The sequence below is a fragment of the Phacochoerus africanus genome, chromosome 6 (genome assembly GCF_016906955.1).
Source record: "Phacochoerus africanus isolate WHEZ1 chromosome 6, ROS_Pafr_v1, whole genome shotgun sequence".
Classification (NCBI taxonomy): Eukaryota; Metazoa; Chordata; class Mammalia; order Artiodactyla; family Suidae; genus Phacochoerus; species Phacochoerus africanus.
In genome coordinates, this window is record NC_062549.1 from 106,220,870 (window position 1) to 106,241,599 (window position 20,730).

Here is a 20,730-nt window from a genome sequence, read left to right on the forward strand (position 1 = left end):
ACCCCAAGGAAACACAAAAAGAAAAAAAGCACAGATTGAAAGTCTTGATCTAAGTAAGTGATATATATAATAGTGGTCTTCAAATTAATTTTATCACATTATTTAACAAGAATGGCATGTATGGCTAATATGTACATGTATATGTATTTATAAATTGTGTGATTATACTGCTGCATTTCCTTTGTAAGGCAGTAGGAATGTTTCAGATGAAATAAGCAACATTATTAAAAAGTTTGCTTATTAATAGTGCAGAAACTTTCCACCCTCACTAGAAAAATTATGTCTAGATGCTTAGTTTATAAATGCTTAATTTATAAACTTTATACTATCATGAGTTAACGTCTGAGGGAAAATATGCATTTGTCTGTTTTATTGCTGCTAGTATAAGTCTGTATCATACTCTTTTCTTTCTCTTCTTTTTTGGCCACCCCACCGCATATAGAGTTCCCCAGGCCAGGGATTAGATCCAGCCCTCAGTTGCAACCTGTGCCACAGTTGTGGCAACCCATCCTTACCCTGATGTGCTGAGCCAGAGAGATTAAACCTGTATCCCAGCACTCCAGATCCCATTGTGCCATAGCAAGAAATCCTCATATTCATGATCTTAATGTTTTGGCAGATTTGTCAGCTCTTATTGGTCATTTATTTCATAATGTAGAGGTTACAAGAACTAATACCAGGATTAGAAGTGTCAGCTTCTGGAGTTCCCACTTTGGGGCAGCAGGTTAAGGAACCAGCATTGTCTCTGGTTCCATAGGTTGCTGCCGAGGCACGGGTTTGATCCCCGCTTCGGCCCAGTGGGTTAAGGATCTGGCATTGCTGCAGCTATGGCATAGGTTGTGGCTTGAATTTGATCCCTGGCCCAGGAACTTCCATATGCTGTGGGTGCAGCCAAAAAAGGGGAAAAAAATAGAAGCATCAGCTTCACATTCTCTGCTTGCGCTTGCTTCATTAGCATTATCATGGGTTTTCTTTTCTTTTTTTTTTTTTTTAATTCTTCCTCTTTCATGGCCGCATTTGCAGTAAATGGAAATTCCTGGGCCAGGGATTGAATCTGAGCCACAGCTGCAGCATTGCCTCGTTCTTTAACCCACTGTGTGTGGCAGCATATTGAACCCGAGCCACTGCAGTCGGATTTTTAACCTACTGCATCATAGTGAGAACTCTTATTATTACCTTCTATCTAAAATTCTTCTGTTGAAAGATTTTTTTCAGTAGTTTGTCTATTGTGAGGGCAGTTTAGTTAAACCAGATAGCTAAATTTGTTCGCACCCTGAATTGGGGAAATGTCGACTGTAATATGCTGAAAGTAAGTAAACTAGTGAGGGCTTCCCTGACAATCTCTTGTGTGGTTCTCCCCCTTAGCTCAGTATACTTATGTGACTAGTGATGTGATCTGACATACCACCTCAGCAAGGGCTCTCTTGTAAATACATAATAACTAGAAAAGCTAGTGCTGAAGTTCTCATGTGGCACAGCAGGTTAAGGGTCCAACGTTGTCACTAGCTGCTTGTGTCGCTGCTTTAGCACAGGTTCAGTCCCTGGCCCAGAAAGTTACACATGCCGCAGGCAGGGCCAAAGAGAAAAAAAGCTAATGTTTAGGCAAAACTAGGTAATCTAATTGTGATATTTTCTTCCACACCCCATTGGATTATTCTGCGTGTACCCTACTTTAGGGAGACAAGTGATTGAGAATATTGGGTTCTATGTAAAGTTGTGGGATATTGAGAAGAGGTTGGGCTGAATTGTCGCACTGTAGCAACCGCCAGAGTATTTTTGGCATTTTAAAAATTGTAACTTATGCAGTAGGGATTGGTTAAAAACTTTAAACAATACATTTCAATGTGACCTTTTAGTGCTAATGCTGTAATTTATTTTGTCTATCAAAATCTGATTAAATTAAGTTATGTTTTGCCAAAGTGGCCTAATGTTAAATCTTTGAAGATATATAATTGGCTGTCAAATGTGTGTTAAATTGTTATTGATTATAGTTACAAACATTGTGCTATGTTATCACAGCTGTTTGAGATGGAGAACGTTTTTACTGTGTCATCAGATCCTCATCCCCCTCCTGCAGCCCCTCCTTCACTTTCTTTACCTTTATCTTCATCTTCTACCTCATCTGGAACTAAAAAACAAAAGAGGACCCCCACCTATCAGAGATCTGTAAGTCAGGGAAGCAGCCATCCCAGCTTATTTTTCTTTGTGTTAAGAGCATGACTAAGAAGGGTCACTTGGTTTGATTGAAATACCCTGCAAACTTGCTTTCTAACTTCCCTAAGCATTTCCTTCACTGAATCTTGAAAGATTAAGTTTGATAGTTATAGGGTCTTGCTACTCAAAAGGGTGTCCAAGAATCAAAAGCATTGGTATCACCTTGGGAGCTTGTCAGAAGTGGAGAATCTGAAACTCCTGTCCCCGCTGAAACAGATTGTGTGTTTTAACCAGATCACTAGGTAAATAAGCTTGAGAAGCCCTAGTTTAGAGTCAGTATGGTAGAGTTAGGCCTTTTTGGTTTAAATCTTCTATCATTTGACTTGGGCAAATCATTTAATCTTAGTGTCTCTTTCCTCATTGATAAAATGGGGAGAGTAATACTTTTTGTGGGCTTTTGTAAAATTTAAATGATAACATCTACCACAGAACACTGTCTAACATGAAAGAACTAGAACCTAACCACCTCTGCATGTGATGGCTTTGATTTGCATGATTTGGCTATTCCACACATTTACTTATAATTTGGGTTTGATTTTCTAGAATATCAGTCTTTTTTCCTAGTGAAAAAGTTTTTTATTAATGACCAATATCACACTTAAATGAAAATGCTTAAATCAAATTTTCAATGAAAGGGTCTAAAACAAGTTGTATAGATGTAGATATGTTGCTGTAGTAAGCCCAGCCTTTCCTAGGAGTTTTGTCCTATTTCATGCTTCATTTAAACAAAATATCCAGTGTGATAGATGATATCTAATGATTACATAGGTCCCACTGCATTGCATTTAAATAGCCCTTCTTTTCACTAGAGAATATTTTATTTTGCTTTATCTGATCATAGAAACAAATGACAGTATGTAGAGATTTCATCAGTGTCTGAAACAGTTGAAAAGACTTCTTTAATTGTACCTGTGAAGTGATTGAACATTTTTAGAATTGAAGAGCTGTTGTTGCCTGGCAGTTCTTAGAAATCTCTTGGTTTCTAATTCATTGTTTTAAATCGTCTTCCACTAAAGGACTTGAGCATGCGTAAGTTTTCTAGTTTGAAATAAGTATTGCCTAGAAGGTTTCTTTTATTAATCTCTACTAACCTAAATAATTGGCCATCAAGATGCATGGTTTACCACATAGTATCACAGGTTCTATTTACTTTCAAAATAGGTGTAATAAATTTAAGGGCATGTCCTGGTAGTTTTGAGTTTTCATCTCTTGAATATTAGTTACCTTTGTTCTGATACTGTTGTCTTAGTAATTTAATGTAAAGGCAACTTTTACTTATGTAATTGCTTTATCTTAATATTTAAACTCCAGTAGTTCTGTTTGTCTGGTATGTGAAAAGTTTACCATAGATTGGGGCAGTTACCCATAGTAATATGAATCACTTCCTCTGAAATGTTTTATTAGCTAAATTATTTCATTATTAAAAGCTGATAATCTTTCCTTTACCTATTTTACCTTTATTTTCTTTGCCTTTTAATATTAAAAATTCAGTGATTTGTTACTCAGAATATCCTTTGGAGGTAATATACAGATCTGTACTTACTGAGTTTTTTCTTTTTAAAACAGATGAGCTTTGATCCAAACCTTCTCCACAACAATGGACATAATGGGTACCCCAATGGTACTTCAGCAGCACTGCGTGAAACTGGGGTTATTGAAAAACTGCTAACCTCTTACGGATTTATTCAGTGTTCAGAACGTCAAGCTAGACTTTTCTTCCACTGTTCGCAGTATAATGGCAACCTGCAGGACTTAAAAGTAGGAGGTAATCTGTCGGTTATCCTTTCAATAAAACTAATCACAAATTTCTCTTGCATATCTAACTTACTCATGAGAGTGTTATAATTTTGGCCTTTTAATTGTACCAATTACTGAAGTTTGTCTGTACAACTAGCAGAATCCTGATGTCTTCTGTGGAGGTCTGTTTGAGGGATGAAAGAGTAATTGACTGAAAGATATCTCTGAATATTTTTTAAATAGACACTTCTTAGATGTGTTATTCCCCCCAGTTATGACTATTTAGGTGTATATTAGATTTTAAGCCAGTGAAAATATTAAACTTTAATAATGTTAAATACTTTGCCAGGTACTAGTTTGGGTAGTACCTGCAAAAAATAACTTAAATATCACCACTTGGACTGTATAGAAATTCATTTTGGTCGACACCATGGAAGTAATTTCACATGGAAAATGTATGGCTTATTAAAGGACTAAAGTTATAAAGTCTCAGTGTGTATTTTTAAAAATACCTTTGAGGGAAGTTCCTATTGCAGCGCAGCAGAAACAATCCGACTAGTATCCATGAGGATGTGGGTTCTATCCCTGGCCTCGTTCAGTGGATCAGGGATTCAGTGTTGCTGTGGCTGTGGTGTAGGCCAGCAGCTGTAGCCTGATTGGACCCATAGCCTGGGAACTGCTATATTCTGTGGGTTTGGGCCTAAAAAGAAAAAAAAAGAAAAAAAAAACTTTGAGAAAAAGAGCAATAGTTAATGTGAATATTTGGCGAGCCAAATATTCTAAACTGTAAGAATGGCTATTTTGGTTAATCCTTAATTTACAGATGAAGATGGTAGAATATAGAGGGATTTTAGTGGGGATAAAGCTGACCGAATCTCATTACATTGCATCATTTTCATTATGTATAATTATCATGAAAACAAAGACTAAGATATAGCTATCATAGTCTAAAGCAGTGGTTCTGAAACATTAGTGTGTATCAGAATTACCTACAAGGCTTGTTAAAACAAAGATTGCTGTATCTGATGCCCAGAGTTTGTTTTTGAGTAGGTCGGAATGGGATCTGGAAATTTGCATTTCTGCTATGCTCCAGGCAATGTTGCTGCTGGTAGTGGTCCAGGGACCACACTTTGAAAATCACTGGTCTGGAGTTCCCGTCGTGACTCAGCGGTAACGAACCCGACTGGTATCCATGGGGACGCGGGTTCGATCCCTTTCCTCTCCGTGACCTGTGGTGTAGGTCGAAAACTCGGCTAGGATCCCACGTTGCTATGGCTGTGGCGTAGGCCAGCAGCTACAGCTCCAATTTGACCCCTAGCCTGGGAACTTCTATATGTCATGGGTGCGGCCCTAAAATAAAAAATAAAAAAGGAAGAAAATCATTGGTCTAAGGAAACTCAAAGGCTGTATTAAGTTTAGCTTGAAAGTGAGATGCCATTTTGCCAAAATTAATCCAACAAACACAACACTCTCTTTTTTTTAGATGATGTTGAATTTGAAGTATCATCTGACCGTAGGACTGGGAAACCCATTGCTGTTAAACTGGTGAAGATAAAGCAGGAAATCGTCCCTGAAGAACGAATTAATGGACAAGTTAGTGACTTTGATACTTTATGTTTTCTTAGGGCCCTGCATTTGCATATCTTTCACATTAGAAAAGGAAGATTCTCCCCATCTCCTCAGTTTGCACGCAAGAAAGCTATAGTATATACAGTATATTAAAGCTATAGTACATTAAAATACTATAGTAGAGTATTTTAAAATTATATCAGAAGCACTGGCATTTCTTGACCTGAAATAAAAATATGGTCAAGACTCAATTTGGGTTTTTACATATAACCCTGAGTCTATACTTACAGTCAATTAATGTTCTGTAAGTTGGAAACTTGGCAGCATGACATCCTCTTGTGGATCATACTAAAATGCATCCCTATGTATAGTAGAGAGGATATTAAAATTCAGTTTATATTGCACAGTGCTGCTCCTGAAATGATTAGCAATGGAAATTTTTTTTTTTTTGACTGGTAGGTTGTGTGCGCTGTTCCTCACAACTTAGAGAGTAAATCTCCAGCTGCCCCGGGTCAGAGTCCAACAGGGAGTGTATGCTACGAACGTAATGGGGTAAACTTGTGTATTTTTCTTAAACCTTTGCCTGATCCACCATGTGATCTATAAGCGTACTTTAAAATTCAAAATAGAAAACGTAAGCTGCAGTTGATAAAAATCAGTTTTAAATTTGGTTTTGAAGAAGCGTTGAGTGCAGCATAATCAAATTTAAAAAGAAAAAAATCCATAGGACTTCCAAGTGGTTTAGTTTGCCCAAGTGTGACCTTAGTTAGAACATTAAGGTAAAATGCTTCTTTTACTCACTTTTTTGGGGGTTGTGGGAGGGGATCTTTTTTCTGGTTTCTTTTAAGCACTAACTCCAGCTTTTTTGTTTGGAATGCCTTATATAAAAATTGTTTTTTTGAAATATAACTATAGCCTTTGGGCAAATGCTTCCACGTGTCTAAACTTTTTGAAGTTGGATTGCTACTCAGCTGTGGACTCGCAGAAGTCATCAGCACCATGGAGGGGAAGTGTGTATTTATATGAATAAACTATGTACTTGTCAAAAGGCATTTAATTTTTAAAAATCTGGCTTAAAATGCCAGTTTAAGAAATATTTAACAAAGTAAATCACAGTATACAGTGAACATGCATCCTGCCAGTATAGTAATAATAACTTGTTAATTCACAGGAAGTGTTTTATCTGACTTACACCCCTGAAGATGTCGAAGGGAATGTTCAGCTGGAAACTGGAGATAAGATAAACTTTGTAATTGATAACAATAAACAGTAAGTTCTTTTTTTCCACCTAAATGATTTTTTTTTCTTTTTGAAGTAGGAAATTTGGGGCATATTAAAAACCAGACCTGTAAATCTGGATAATTTTCATGATCTTTTAAACTTTTTATTCATCAGCTAAGCATTTGAGGGTCAGTTCTATGACAAGCACTGTAGGGTGTCCGAAAAAGGAAGATAAAGAGAGTTCGCTGGTAGCCTGGCATGTTAAGGATCTGACATTGTCAGTGTTGTGGCATGGCTTTGATCTGTGGTCTGGAAACTTCTGGATGCAGTGGACGCGGCCAAAAAAAAAAAGAAATAGGTAGATAATTAAAACATAAATTATGTTCTAATTAAAACATTAAAATAGTCCCAGAGCTTTCAAGGGGCTGGTCTAGAGCTCAGAAAGGGTTTTTCCAAAGCATCAGTGCTTGAAGTAAGTTTTGAGATGAGGACTCATTAGGGAGATAAGGAAAACCTTCTGTGTAGAGGAAGTATCATTTGGGAGACATAGCCAAAAGTTTGAGTTGCTTGAATTGACTGTATCATAGAAAGATGAAGTTTGAACTTTACTCATTAGTCATAGCAGTTTTTGAAGGATTTTAAATGGGGGGTATATGGTTGGTTTTAATTGTTGGAAGTGGTGGAGATAGGGTAGGCTTTTGGAGAGTAGGGATGCTGTAGACTAGAGGCAGTGGTACGAGAGTTAATATGAAAGATGAGGGACTAATATAGATAGGCCATGGGTGTTTTGATGTAGAAGGTAGGTCATCTTGAGAAGTTTAACTTTTTTTTTTTTTTTTTGCTTTTTAAGGCCACTCTTGTGGCGTATGCAAGTTCCCACGCTAGGGGTCGAATCAAAGCTACAGCTGCTGGCCTACACCACAGCTCACAGCAACGCCAGACCCTTAACCCACTGAGCAAGGCCAGGCATCAAACCGGCGTTCTCATGGATCCTAGTCCAGTTCAGTAATTGCTAAGCCACAAAAAGGGAACTCCAAAGAAGTTGTTTTTGGTTTTGGGGTTGTTTTTTTGTTTTTTTTTTTTTTTTGTCTTTTTAGGGCCACATCCGAGCCATATGGAGGTTCCCAGGCTAGGAGTCGAATTGGAGCTTTCGCTACCAACCTACGCCACAGCCACAGCAACGCCAGATCCTTAACCCCCACTGAGTGAGGCCAGGGATTGAACCTGTGTCTTAATGGATGCTGGTCAGATTCTTAGAAGTGTGTACTGGAACTAAGGTATTGGGAGTCCCAAGTGCCATTTTTCTGGCTTTGGCTACTGGATAGATGATACTGTTAACTGGAGTAAGGAAAGTCCAGAAATAATTAATACATAACAAAGTATTAAGAGGGGGAGAAGAATTATCCTTATTTTGGCATTTTGGATTTGAGGTGTCTGAAGACCTTGAATATGCAGCTCCATGTCTGTATAGGCTAGTGATGGGCAGGAAATAGAGCTGTTGAATTCATTGGTATAAGCAGTTAGGGAAAATGTAGTTAAGAAAGCCCCAGCATAATTATTTTACTTTGGAGCCAGAGAGTCAGATACAAGTAGGGAAGAAAGTTAAAAATAGAAAGCTGGAGAAAGTGTTAGGAATGGACTCTGGTTGGCAGTATAGGAAAGTCCCAAGAGTATGTGCAGAATTATTAACTTTGAACCTTATCTCTTGTAAGGTTCTCTTGAACCTTATCTGCTTGTTGTAGGTATGGATAGTAGTTCTAGTCTGAGGCCAAATTTAATCTCAGGTAGAAAATAAGGGAAAAGGGCTTGAGTTTGAGGGAGTGGGGAGCCAGTGAAAGGGCTTTATTTAACCTTTAGTAAGTTTTGTTTGTTTTTGTCTTTTTGCCTTTTCTGGGGCCGTTCCCGTGGCATATGGGGATTCTCAGGCTAGGGATCTAATCAGAGCTGTGGCTGCCGGCCTACACCACAGCCACAGCAATGCAGGATCTGAGCCATGTCCGCGACCTACACCACAGCTCACGGCAATGCCAGATCTTTAACCCACTGAGCAAGGTCAGGGATCGAACCTGCAATGTCGTGGTTCCTAGTCAGATTCATTAACCACTGAGCCATGATGGGAACTTCATAACCTTTGTTAAGATCTTGAATGTGCTAAGCACCACTATATTTTATGTACAGTTGTTAATTCTCAGAACAGCCTCACTTGAGATAAGTTTCTTCATCTGTAAAATGAGCTTTGTTGTCGTAAAGTAACTTGCCTAAAGTCATACAGCTTTTAAACTGACATTGGAATGCCAGTCTGGCTCTACATAAAGCCTTTTCACTGTAGTAAGTTGCAAAAGCAAGTAGGATTTTTTTTCTAGTATCTTTGTTGGTCTGTTAAGTTTTTGAAGTAAAAAGAACAGTTGGGCTAAAATTTGTCCATAAAGAATTAAGGAAAGTAATTGCTTGGTCTGTAGATATTGAAAACAACTACACCAACAAATACTATTACATCTTATATATACTGTCCGTACCATCTTTAAAGCAGAATCAGATTTACATTGCTGCTGCTGAAGGTTGGGGACGTATAGTAACATGTGATGTATCTGTTTTCACTGGAAGTGAATATCATTCTTTTTCAAAGTATAGCATATTTCTCACTGTTGACTCATATTTCTTTTATGGCTATTTAATCAGAAGTAATTGATGGGATAGCTACTAAATTTAGCATTCAATGCAGACAGGACCATTTGTTATTTACTTCTGTATCCCCCATACCTTTGTTCACAGCACATAGTACCTGTTCAACGTTTGTTCAACTTAGCATTCCCTGTCTTTGGTTGCAACCAGTTCATGGCCTTATTTTAATAGTCCAAGAGAACAATTTACATGTATGTGTGCCCTATTTAAAAGACTAGGGAGGGTCTTTCTGTCTCAGCGCAGCGGAAACGAATCCAACTGGGAACCATGAGGTTTCGGGTTCGATCCCTGGCCTTGCTCAGTGGGTTAAGGCTCCAGCGTTGCCGTGAGCTGTGGTGTAGGCTGGCAGCTAAAGCTCTGATATGACCCCTAGCATGGGAACCTCCATATGTCGTGGGTGCAGCCCTCAAAAGACAAAAAAAAAAAAAGGCCAGGGAGTTTGAGCAAAAGTCTTTTGAATAAGGAATCATATGAAAAGAATTATGTATTATAAGCTTTATATTCGCTCTTAGTGATGATATGAAGTTCTCGAGACCTCAGAAAACTTGTTTATTGTTTCTCTAAACTCAGATCTAACCAAGCCATTTTGTTTTTCATCCCTGTTTGGTCCCCACCATCCCCATCCCATTTTTTTTTTTTCCAGTACTGGTGCTGTAAGTGCTCGTAATATTATGCTGTTGAAAAAGAAACAAGCCCGTTGTCAGGGAGTAGTTTGTGCCATGAAGGTAAGTGTTGTCAAATTTGAGAAACTTGAGTTTTTTTCTTTGACTGCTTATACTTCAGATACAAGTCTTTTCTTTTTCTTCTTTGTCTTCTTTTTAAACATATTTCATTAACTTCAAAGGTAATCTTAAGATTTTTTTGGTTACTAATTATATTCTTTAAAATGGGCCATCAGTGGTATTAATGTTAGACTTTACCCCTTTTTCCACTGTAGTAGTGTTTTATGAAAAGGCTTATTGATTGTAAATGGTAATCATAAGTGTACAAGTTGAACAGTACATAATATTTTTGCTGTTTCTTTATGCTTGTTTCGCTTTAGGAGGCGTTTGGCTTTATTGAAAGAGGTGATGTTGTAAAGGAGATATTCTTTCACTATAGTGAATTTAAGGGTGACTTAGAAACCTTACAACCTGGAGATGACGTGGAATTCACAATCAAGGACAGAAATGTAAGAGTTGACTAACTGGATCTTTGGTCTTCTTTTAAGGTTAATAATGAGTTAAAATTTGAGGAAACAGTTAAAATGGCATGATCCCTCTCCCCACTAAACTCTTTTTGATTTAGGGTAAAGAAGTTGCAACAGATGTCAGACTCTTGCCTCAAGGAACAGTCATTTTTGAAGATATTAGCATTGAACATTTTGAAGGAACTGTAACCAAAGTTATCCCAAAAGTACCCAGTAAAAACCAGGTGAATAGTTTTTTTGCTTTGTTTTGTTTTGTTTCCTTCAGAAGAATCATCTTTTGCCTCATCAGTAATAGAATAATATGGTGGTTACGGTGTACAGAATTTGTATTGCATTCAAGTAATATAATTTTGTGATTATAGAACATATATTTCCTAATATGTATGTTTAAATAAGAAACCATTGCTATATCCATGAATATGCTTTTCTTTCTTTTTTTAAAACTGGATGATACAGAGAAAGGGACAAAAGAAAAAATGCTGGTTGGACTGGGAAAAAAAAATAGTTCGAGTGTATATTTCCCAGTTTTGATTTTTCAGAGGGAAGGAGATGAAACCAGTGGTATTGCTAAGGAAACGTAAAGCATAAAATACTGAAGTTCTTTTTCTTAAATAAAATCTCTCAGTATCAGAGTGCAGGACTGTAACTTCAGTATTGTGGTTTATGATTGTGTCATGTGACCATAGAACACCAGGCTTTCACATTGGACTTATGTTATCAACACCTTTTTTTTTTTTAGGGGATTATCTATTATAAATAACGTGGGTTTGCTATGTGTTCTTCTTGTTTGACTTAAAACTAGGAAGGATGAGAAATCTCCAGCTAAAATAGTTTTTCCTTCTCATCAGAATGACCCATTGCCAGGACGCATCAAAGTTGATTTTGTGATTCCTAAAGAACTTCCCTTTGGAGACAAAGATACAAAATCCAAGGTGACCCTGCTGGAAGGTGACCATGTTAGGTTTAATATTTCAACAGACCGTCGTGACAAATTAGAACGAGCAACCAACATAGAAGTTCTATCAAATACATTTCAGTTCACTAATGAAGCCAGAGAAATGGTAAATATTGGTTATTATTAGATACGTATTCAGTGTAAGGGGCAGGCAGGGCAATGTTATATTCAAGTTCGTAATACGGTATTGAAAATTCTTGAGTTATGACAGTATTGGGTAATTACCTCATTAAGGTGATAAGAATACAGACATTTGAGTCAAATCTGGGTTTGACTCCTAGCTCTGCTAGATGTCTTGAAATAGATGAGAAAAGGTGTTTTGTATTGTTTTGTTTTTTTGTCTTTTCTAGGGCCGCTTCCCGTGGCATATGGAGGTTCCCAGGCTAGGGGTCCAATCAGAGCTGTAGCTGCTGGCTGACACCAGAGCCACAGCAGCTCGGGATCTGAGCCTCGTCTGCAACCCACACCACAGCTCAGGGCAATGCCGGATCCTCAACCCACTGAGCAAGGCCAGGAATCGAACCCAAAACCCCATGGTTCCCAGTCGGATTCATTAACCACTGCGCCACAACGGGAACTCCGAGAAAAGATTTTATTTTGAGTGAAGAGCTAGAGAGGATGATTTCTAAGGCCTTTTGAGAGTCAGTAATTCTCTGGCCATTAAATCTGAAGACTAGAAAAATTTAAGTGCATTACTATAGAAAGTAGGTTTTCCATAAGATGTTTAGGTTCCATAAGATGTTTAGTAAACACTAGATTAAATGAAGTTAAGTAGTCTTTGTTACTTTTATTTTTGCAGCAGGAGTTTGCAAATCCTTTTTAATGGATATATGTCCAGAAGTGACAGATGGAGAATTGTTGCCCAAAAATATTTTACAACTTCAGTTTTCATGAATTAACATTATCAGTTCTGTTAGGGTTCATAACATCTGTAGTATATCTCGGTGTTAATAGAACTGTATACATTCAATGATAATTTAAGTTTCTTGAGACTTTTTTGTTTTGTTTTGTTTTTGGTCTTTTTAGGTCTACACCCGTGGCATATGGAGGTTCCCAGGCTAGGGATCTAATTGGAGCTGTAGCCACTGACATACGTCGCAGTCACAGCCATGCCTGATCCGAGCCATGTCTGCAACCTATACCACAGCTCATGGCAATGCTGGATCCTTAACCCACTGAACAAGGCCAGGGATGGAACCTGCATCCTTGTGGATGGTAGCCAGGTTCATTAACCACTGAGCCGTGACGGGAACTCCTAAATACATTGTTGAATAGCTTGGCTGCTGTAGAATTAGCAAGAATTAAATGTTAGGATATTATTTAGGCTGTATTCAAAACTGATTATAGAATAATCATCTCTCTAATGTGTAAATATGTCATGAGTAGATTATTGGTGAGTTACCAATTGCCAGTAACTCTGGATATAATGCCCTCACAAAGCTGATAATTTGGAAAGAAGGGGAAAACATGAGTATAGGATTGCCTTTTTTTTTTTTTTTTCCTCCCAGACCTAAATCTTAAGTCCTTCTGTGCCTTAGCTCACAGATTTTTGAGGTAGAAACTAAAGAGTTGGCTTTAGTAGACTTTTGAAGTATTTGGAGCATTGTCCTGTAGATTTTTAATTTCTGGAAGTTACACTATCATAAAGCTTGGGTCTTATTTGGAATCCTGGTTTCTTCCACATAATGTGTGAATTGCTTAACTTCTTTCAACCTTGGTTTCCTCATCTTGCAAATCGGTGTTTTTCACAAAATTGAGAATTAAGTGGAATATGTTGTGTGCATATGTTAACTTCAGAAATGGTAACTTTTTCTAGAATATATTGGCCAAGAAATAGCATCTGGGAAGTCTCACACTGCCACTTTAGAGGTTAATTTACAAAATTGACGGGTTTTTATTTAAATTGAACATTTTAAATATGGGTACAATGTTTGGCTATTTAATACAGAAAATTCTTTTTGAATTTAACTTGACAGTGCCGCCAAGCTTCAGTATTGTTGTCTTAACAATCTTAACGGCTAGTGAAAGTATTATTTTGATTTCAGGGTGTAATTGCTGCCATGAGAGATGGTTTTGGTTTCATCAAGTGTGTGGATCGTGATGCTCGTATGTTCTTCCACTTCAGTGAAATTCTGGATGGGAACCAGCTCCATATTGCAGATGAAGTAGAGTTTACTGTGGTTCCTGTGAGTAGTTTTTGAGACAAGTATTAGAGGTTTTCTTGATGCTTCCTTTTTCAGTTTGAAGTTAACTTGTGTTTATCATTTGTAGGATATGCTCTCTGCCCAAAGAAATCATGCTATTAGGATTAAAAAGCTTCCCAAGGGCACGGTTTCATTCCACTCTCATTCAGATCATCGTTTTCTGGGCACTGTAGAAAAAGAAGCCACTTTTTCCAATCCTAAAACCACTAGCCCAAATAAAGGCAAAGAAAAGGTAAGTTTTATAGTTCTCACTGTGACAGAGAAGGTTAAGAATCCAACTGCAATGGCTCAGGTGCTGCTGAGGCACGGACTTGTCCTCTGTCCTGGCGCAGTGGGTTAAAGGATCCATTAGTGCCGCAGGTGTGGCATAGGTTGTAGCTGTGGCTAGGATTCAGTCCCTGGCCTGGGAACTTCCATATGTAGTGGGTACAGCCATTTTAAAAAAAGGTTAAGTTTTTTGTTTGTTTTATTTTGTTTTGTTTCTGTCTTTTTTTTTTTTAAGGGCCACACCGGCAAATGGAGGTTCCCAGGCTGGGGGTCAAATTGAAGCTACAGCTGCTAGCCAACACCAGATCTGAGCTGCATCTGCAACCTACACCACAGCTCATGGAAACGCTGGATCGTTAACCCACTGAGCAAGGCCAGGGATTGAACCTGCAACGTCTCGGTTCCTAGTCGGATTCTTTTCCGCTGCACCACGTCAGGAACTCCTCAGCATTATTAACATTTTGAGCTGGATAATTCTTTGGGTGAGGCAAAGAGGGGAGCTGTTCTGTACATTTGTGGATGGTTAGCAGCATTTCTGGCCTTAACCCACTGGAGGCCAATATCTCTTCCTCCTGTGTGACGTCAAACATGACTCCAGAATCTGGCAAATGTCCTCAAATCACCCCTGGTTTAGAACTGCTCATCTAAAATGATAGTACTTGTCATCCATGCAATTTAAATGAAATTTGGGTAGACTTAGTTCACACATTTGAACTCCATCTGTTGAAAAATCCACTGAATAAAAATCCTAAATGTAAAGCTGTCTAAGACGGCTTCTGCTCTTAAGTTTTAACGAATTAAGACTTGTTTAGAAACAGGTAATTCATACAGTTTTAAGTGCTGCTTAAAAGGTCAGTGAGAGAGCTCTGACAAAAAATCTAAACTCGCAGGATCTGGTATGGTTTCACTAAGACATTGACATTTAATAGGTGGAGATTAATGAAGGAAGGATTTTCCTCACAGAATAGAGGTATAGATTAGAAAAATTCAGTTTCTTTTTAGAGCACTAAGTAGTTTGACAGATAGGGTGGTTGGTTTTGTTTTTGTTTTTGTTTTCCTTTTGACAGAGCTGAACAAGGGAAATAAAGATTAAAAAATGAGGATACATCTAGATTGAAAAAGTGTGGGTCGCTACTCTTATTAAAGAGTTTAGACCTTGTTTTGTACTCAGAAAAAGATTTCTGTTGGAAAATTACATCGATATATACTTGGAGGCAGATAATGGCAATAGCTTGACCCTTAGGTTGGGGTGGAGAAAGCCAAAAAGATGAACAGGCTTTATAGGAAATTATTCAATAGTTTAGATACTCCTTGAACTAGGAACAGAGATAATGGATGTAGAGAAGAGAAGATACATGGGTAATAATAGGAAAGGAATGTAATTTCAGAAATAACTACTTAAGAGCCAGAAAGAGCAAAGATAGCATCTTGCTTACTACTTATTTTGTAGCTTGGAAATGTTGGAGTTCAGTTTTTAAACTTAAAAAATGATTATCTCCTATTTTGTTTTGAAATTTCCCTCAGGAGTTTCCTTTGTGTTTTAGCAGTAATGAACCCGGACTAGTATCTGTGAGGATGCGGGTTCAGTCCCTGGCCTTGCTCAGTGGGTTACAGGTCCAGCATTGCTGTGAGCTGCTGTGTAGGTGACAGACGTGGCTTGGAACTGGTGTTGCTGTGGCTGTGGTGTAGGCTGGCAGCTGCACCTACTATTCAACCCCTATCCTAGGAACATCCATATATGCCACACATGTGGCCCTAAAAAGCAAAAAAAAAAAAGAAGAATTCTTTCATAGTGCCTAGTCCTTATAGGAGGAATATCACAAGTGGCAGGTGATGTTATTAAAGAATATTCATTGGGGGCTTATTAATGAACTTTAACTCTTTGAATGCCCTTCTTCCCAAATGTTTCTGGCAAAGCTGTCTTGATCAAGAGAGCTCTTGAGCTAGAGATGTTTCCTGCTCTCTTCTTAGGCCAGTACTGTACTTAAGTTCTTCTGTCATTGTGGTTATTGCAATGGATTGCACTTATTAGCTTTATGAATCTAGCTCCTCTACTAATTGAGTTCTTTAATGACCAAGATTTGTCTTATCTCTACTTAATCGTTGGTGTATAGTATGTATATTGTCAGATATTGAAGTAAATGGGTGGAAAGAGTTGGGACTAAATAATGAACACTGAGGGACTTCCCATTGTGACTCATAGGTTTCAGAACCTGACATAGTGTGCATGAGGATGCAGATTCAATCCCTGGCTTAAGGGTCCGGCATTATCGCAAACTGCAGTATAGGTTGAAGTGCAGCTTGGATCCCTCGTTGCCGTGGCTGTGGCATAGGCCTGCAGCTGCAGCTTCAACTTGTCCCCTATCCCAGGAATTTCCGAGTGCTGCAGGTGCAGCCATAAGGAGAAAAAAAATAACGAGTGCTAAGATGTTGAGTCTGACTTGCAAAAGAGTTGATGCCATTAGAGGTAGAATTCATTGATGACGTCAGTCTTCACTTAACCCAAGTCCAATCCTTGGCATCATTTTTTACTGGCTATATAGCCTCAGTCAAGTTTATTTTAACCTCCTAATACTTTATTCATTTATAAAATGAGGGATAAAGGAGTTTATATTGTGGCTCAGCAGGTTAAGAACCCAACCAATATTCATGAGGATGTGGGTTTGATCCCTGGCTTTGCTCAGCAGGTTAAGAATCCCACATTGCCATGGCTCTGGTATAGGCCAGCAGCTCCGATTTGACCCCTAGCTTGGCAACTTCCATATGCCACAGGTGCTGCCATGAAAGGAAAATAAAATAAGGGATACAAACCAGCTATGGAAATGGCTTTGTCATAGCATTAAGTTTGATGAATACAAAGTACTTATTTTAATGATTGGTACATTGTAAATGTTCAGTACATATATAGCAGTTAGCAGTATAAATGGCATAAGGGTGGGAATTGGGTTTGTTTTTTTTTAAAGCTTGTTCATATTTATTTATTTATTTAATCTTTTTAGGGCCTCACCCATGGCATATGGATGTTCCCAGGCTAGGGGTCAAATCAGGGCTATAGCTGCTGGCCTACTCCACAGCCAGCTATCCAGGCTTCTCTAAAATATGTATTAGAGTGATCCAAGCCATGTCTGTGACCTACACCGCAGCTCAGGACAACGCCAGGTCCTTTAACCCACTGAGCAAGGCCAGGAATTGAACCTGTGTCCTCGTGGATCCTAGTGGGGTCCGTTACTGCTGAGCCATGACGGGAACTCTCTGGTTTTTAATATGTAAAAGTTGGTAATGAGTTTTGGAGCATTGGAAATAGTCGAAGTTATAATAGGCATATAGGCATTAAACCTCATAGAAATGATAGTTGAAACCATAGAAACAATGTGATTTATTTAGTTGCTCTACATCATCGTTACTGTGTTTCTGTATGAAAAGCCTGAAAAGGTAATCTTTTCGTATTGACAGTGATTTAGTGGAAACATTAGTATATCATAACTTAATTATATGTTTGAACATTACATGCTCTGAATTGTGCTAGATACTGTACCAAATTAAATTCCCACTCATTGGTAGATACATTGACATAATATTATGTACAAAAAAACTGCAAAGTACTGTGGGAGATTCAAAACAGGCAATTCAGAAGCTTCTTGGCCTGTGGAATTTCCGCCTGGTTGAAAATACATCCCCAGTTTGATTTCTGACTGGGTATGAAAAGTATAGAATAGGCACGCCTTGTCAGTAAGCACTCCCTCAGCAACAATAAAATTAAGACTAAAAAGACCCAATTGCAGTAGTTTGAGTTATCCCTTGGTTAAGACAAGACCATCTTTTTTTTTTTTTTTGGTCTTTTTGTCATTTCTTGGGGCCGCTCCCGCGGCATATGGAGGTTCCCAGGCTAGGGGTCCAATCGGAGCTGTAGCCACCGGCCTACGCCAGAGCCACAGCAACGCGGGATCCGAGCCGCGTCTGCAACCTACACCACAGCTCACGGCATCACCAGATGCTTAACCCACTGAGCAAGGGCAGGGACCGAACCCGCAACCTCATGGTTCCTAGTTGGATTCGTTAACCACTGCGCCACGACGGGAACTCCCGTGGACCATCTTTTATTTATATAAAAAGCATGTATTTTAGAGATGCTTGAGTAGGAAATGTCTAGAGCTGTGCCAGTTTTTTGGCTCAGAGGTCTGTAATAAGTGTAATTGTGCTTACATTGTTTTTTTGTTTTTGTTCTTCATTCCTTTCACTGTTTTCTGACTGTATCTCTTTCTTTAGGAAGCCGAGGATGGTGTAATTGCTTATGATGATTGTGGGGTGAAGTTGACCATTGCTTTTCAAGCCAAGGATGTGGAAGGATCTACTTCTCCTCAAATAGGAGACAAGGCAAGATAACTCTTTATTTGAGAAAAGTTGGAGGGTTAAAAGTTATTATCTTAATTATAAATCCTACAAAATGGTTTCTTTAAAGTTTTGCTAAAATTCTTTCAAGTTTTGCTAAAATTCTTTTCGGCTTAGCAAGTTTAATAAATTAACATCCTAGAGTTCCCACTGTGGTGTAACAGGATCAGCAGTGTTTCTGCAGCCCCAGGATGCAGGTTTGATCCCTAGCCTGGCACAGTGGGTTAAAGGATCTGGTCTTGCCACACTTACAGCATGGGTCACAGCTGTCTTAGATCTGATCCTTGGTCCAAGACCCATATGCTGTGGGGTGGCCCCCCAAAAAGAACATCCTATTTAAAAGCAGCTTATTCAATTAGACAGGGTCTAGCAAGCTTTTTGAGGAGTTAGTATTTAAATGTTAGATATGCCGAAGGCAGCTACCTCAGATAAAATTAATAATATTGGGAAGGAAGTTAAAACAGGGAGTTCCTGTCTGTGGATTAGCGGAAATGAGTCTGACTAGTATCCATGAGGATTCGGGTTTGATCCCTGGCTTCGCTCAGTGGGCTGAGGATCCAACATCGCCATGAGCTGTGGTGTAGATCACAGCTTGGCTCTCGCATTGCTATAGCTGTGGTGTGGGCCGTTAGCCATAGCTCTGATTTGACCCCTAGCCTAGAAACTTCCATTTGCTTCGGTTGCAGCCCTAAAAAGCAAAAAAAAAAAAGTTAAAACAGTCATTGAAACATTATCAAAGTAATAGCATTGCATTGCTATTCATTTTTATCATACTTGGTATGTTTGATTTTCCAGTTGATCTTGAGAGAAATGAAGAATTTATAAGGAATACACCCTGGAAAGCAAGACTTGATCCTTTTGAAAAATGGAATGAGGAATAGAAGTGCTAATTTTTGTAAAAAATTTCTTCCAGATACTTTGAGTGGAAAGCAAGGTCTTGGGGAGTTGTAGGTCAGTTAGACCTTGGTGTTTAAGTGGCATTAATGAGCACCTTTATTTTTCTCAGGTTGAATTCAGTATTAGTGACAAACAGAGGCCTGGACAGCAGATTGCAACTTGTGTACGACTCTTAGGTCGTAATTCCAACTCCAAGAGGCTCTTGGGTTATGTGGCAACTCTGAAGGATAATTTTGGATTTATTGAAACAGCTAATCATGATAAGGAAATCTTTTTCCATTACAGGTGAGGAATGCGTTTTAGGAACTTAGAGCTTACAATCCATTCTTTGGAGTCAAAAACATTGGTTTTGGGTGGTTATGTATTTTTTAATCCCAGATTTCATATTGGTAAATTACGGCATTATATAGACTAAAGTTAATTATCTACCTCTTTATAAAGAACATGTGGTCAAGAGATACAGAGAGACCTGTACTGCTTTGAACATTGGATAGTAAGTAGCTTTTCTGCTTCAGTAGAAGAATACTGTTTTCATATGCTGCTACCAGAGTGTTGTGCTTACGTTTGATTTAGTGTTACAGCATGGTGGTTAAGAGCATGGGCTTAGAACCATACAGTTCTGGTTTGCATCCAGGCTCTGCCACTTAATACCTGTGTAAATTTATCAAATAAAAATAATCTCCTGGCATCTTAGTTTCATTATCTTGAAGCTGGGGATTTTGTACCTCTTCATAGGATGTTTCTGAAGATTACATTAGTTTGTGCTTCAAACAGTATCCAGCTTAAGTAAGCACACCATGAATATTATAATACAAGAAATAAAGGCTACTTGCTACTGTTGATGTTTGTGGTAAATGCTTATTCAGATATCATCTCCTTCCTCTTCCCCACAGTGAGTTCTCTGGTGATGTCGATAGCCTGGAACTGGGGGACATGGTTGAATACAGCTTGTCCAAAGGCAAAGGCAACAAAGTCAGTGCAGAAAAAGTGAGCAAAACACACTCAGGTAATGAATTAATGACTTCTAATTATTCAGCCTATGCTTTGAGTGAGAGGTAAGGGATAGAGTGGGAGAGGGAGTGAAAAACCTATTATTCCAGAACAGTGTTTTTCCAGGTGTGATCCCCAGTCCAGCAGCATCACCTGCCACTTGATAGAAATACAAGTTCTCTCGCCCTACCCTAGACTAACTGAAAATTTGAAGATGGGCAGTCTGGTTTAACAAGTCCTTCATGTGGTTCTGATAACACTAAAGTTTGAGAACCACTGTTATAGGTATTCTAGGTCATTAACTTTGGGTATTTTCAATTCAGTATCTCTTTTTCAAAAATAACCCCATGATAATTTCCATGGAATTGGGGAGGGAGGCATTTCTCTAGAAGACCATTTTGGAGAAAAATGAGTCT

General features: G+C 38.5%; 1 protein-coding gene across 6 annotated transcripts in view; it reads left to right on the plus strand.

Moving 5' to 3' along the window:
- The window catches only part of CSDE1 (cold shock domain containing E1), a 41,183-nt gene that overhangs the window by 12,597 nt on the left and 7,856 nt on the right, over positions 1–20,730 (plus strand). For 2 of the 6 annotated variants that reach the window (XM_047784936.1, XM_047784937.1), the window contains exons 3-16: positions 2,020–2,166; positions 3,781–3,979; positions 5,435–5,544; positions 5,980–6,072; positions 6,692–6,789; positions 10,067–10,148; positions 10,466–10,594; positions 10,711–10,836; positions 11,461–11,673; positions 13,613–13,753; positions 13,839–14,003; positions 18,305–18,412; positions 19,434–19,609; positions 20,218–20,330. In XM_047784936.1, the coding sequence (XP_047640892.1) occupies positions 2,029–2,166; positions 3,781–3,979; positions 5,435–5,544; positions 5,980–6,072; positions 6,692–6,789; positions 10,067–10,148; positions 10,466–10,594; positions 10,711–10,836; positions 11,461–11,673; positions 13,613–13,753; positions 13,839–14,003; positions 18,305–18,412; positions 19,434–19,609; positions 20,218–20,330 (1,891 nt within the window). In that variant the 5' untranslated portion in view covers positions 2,020–2,028. The remainder of the gene's footprint in view (positions 1–2,019; positions 2,167–3,780; positions 3,980–5,434; positions 5,545–5,979; positions 6,073–6,691; positions 6,790–10,066; positions 10,149–10,465; positions 10,595–10,710; positions 10,837–11,460; positions 11,674–13,612; positions 13,754–13,838; positions 14,004–18,304; positions 18,413–19,433; positions 19,610–20,217; positions 20,331–20,730) is intronic. The other 4 variants (XM_047784938.1, XM_047784941.1, XM_047784939.1 and 1 more) reach the window with 3 other exon arrangements.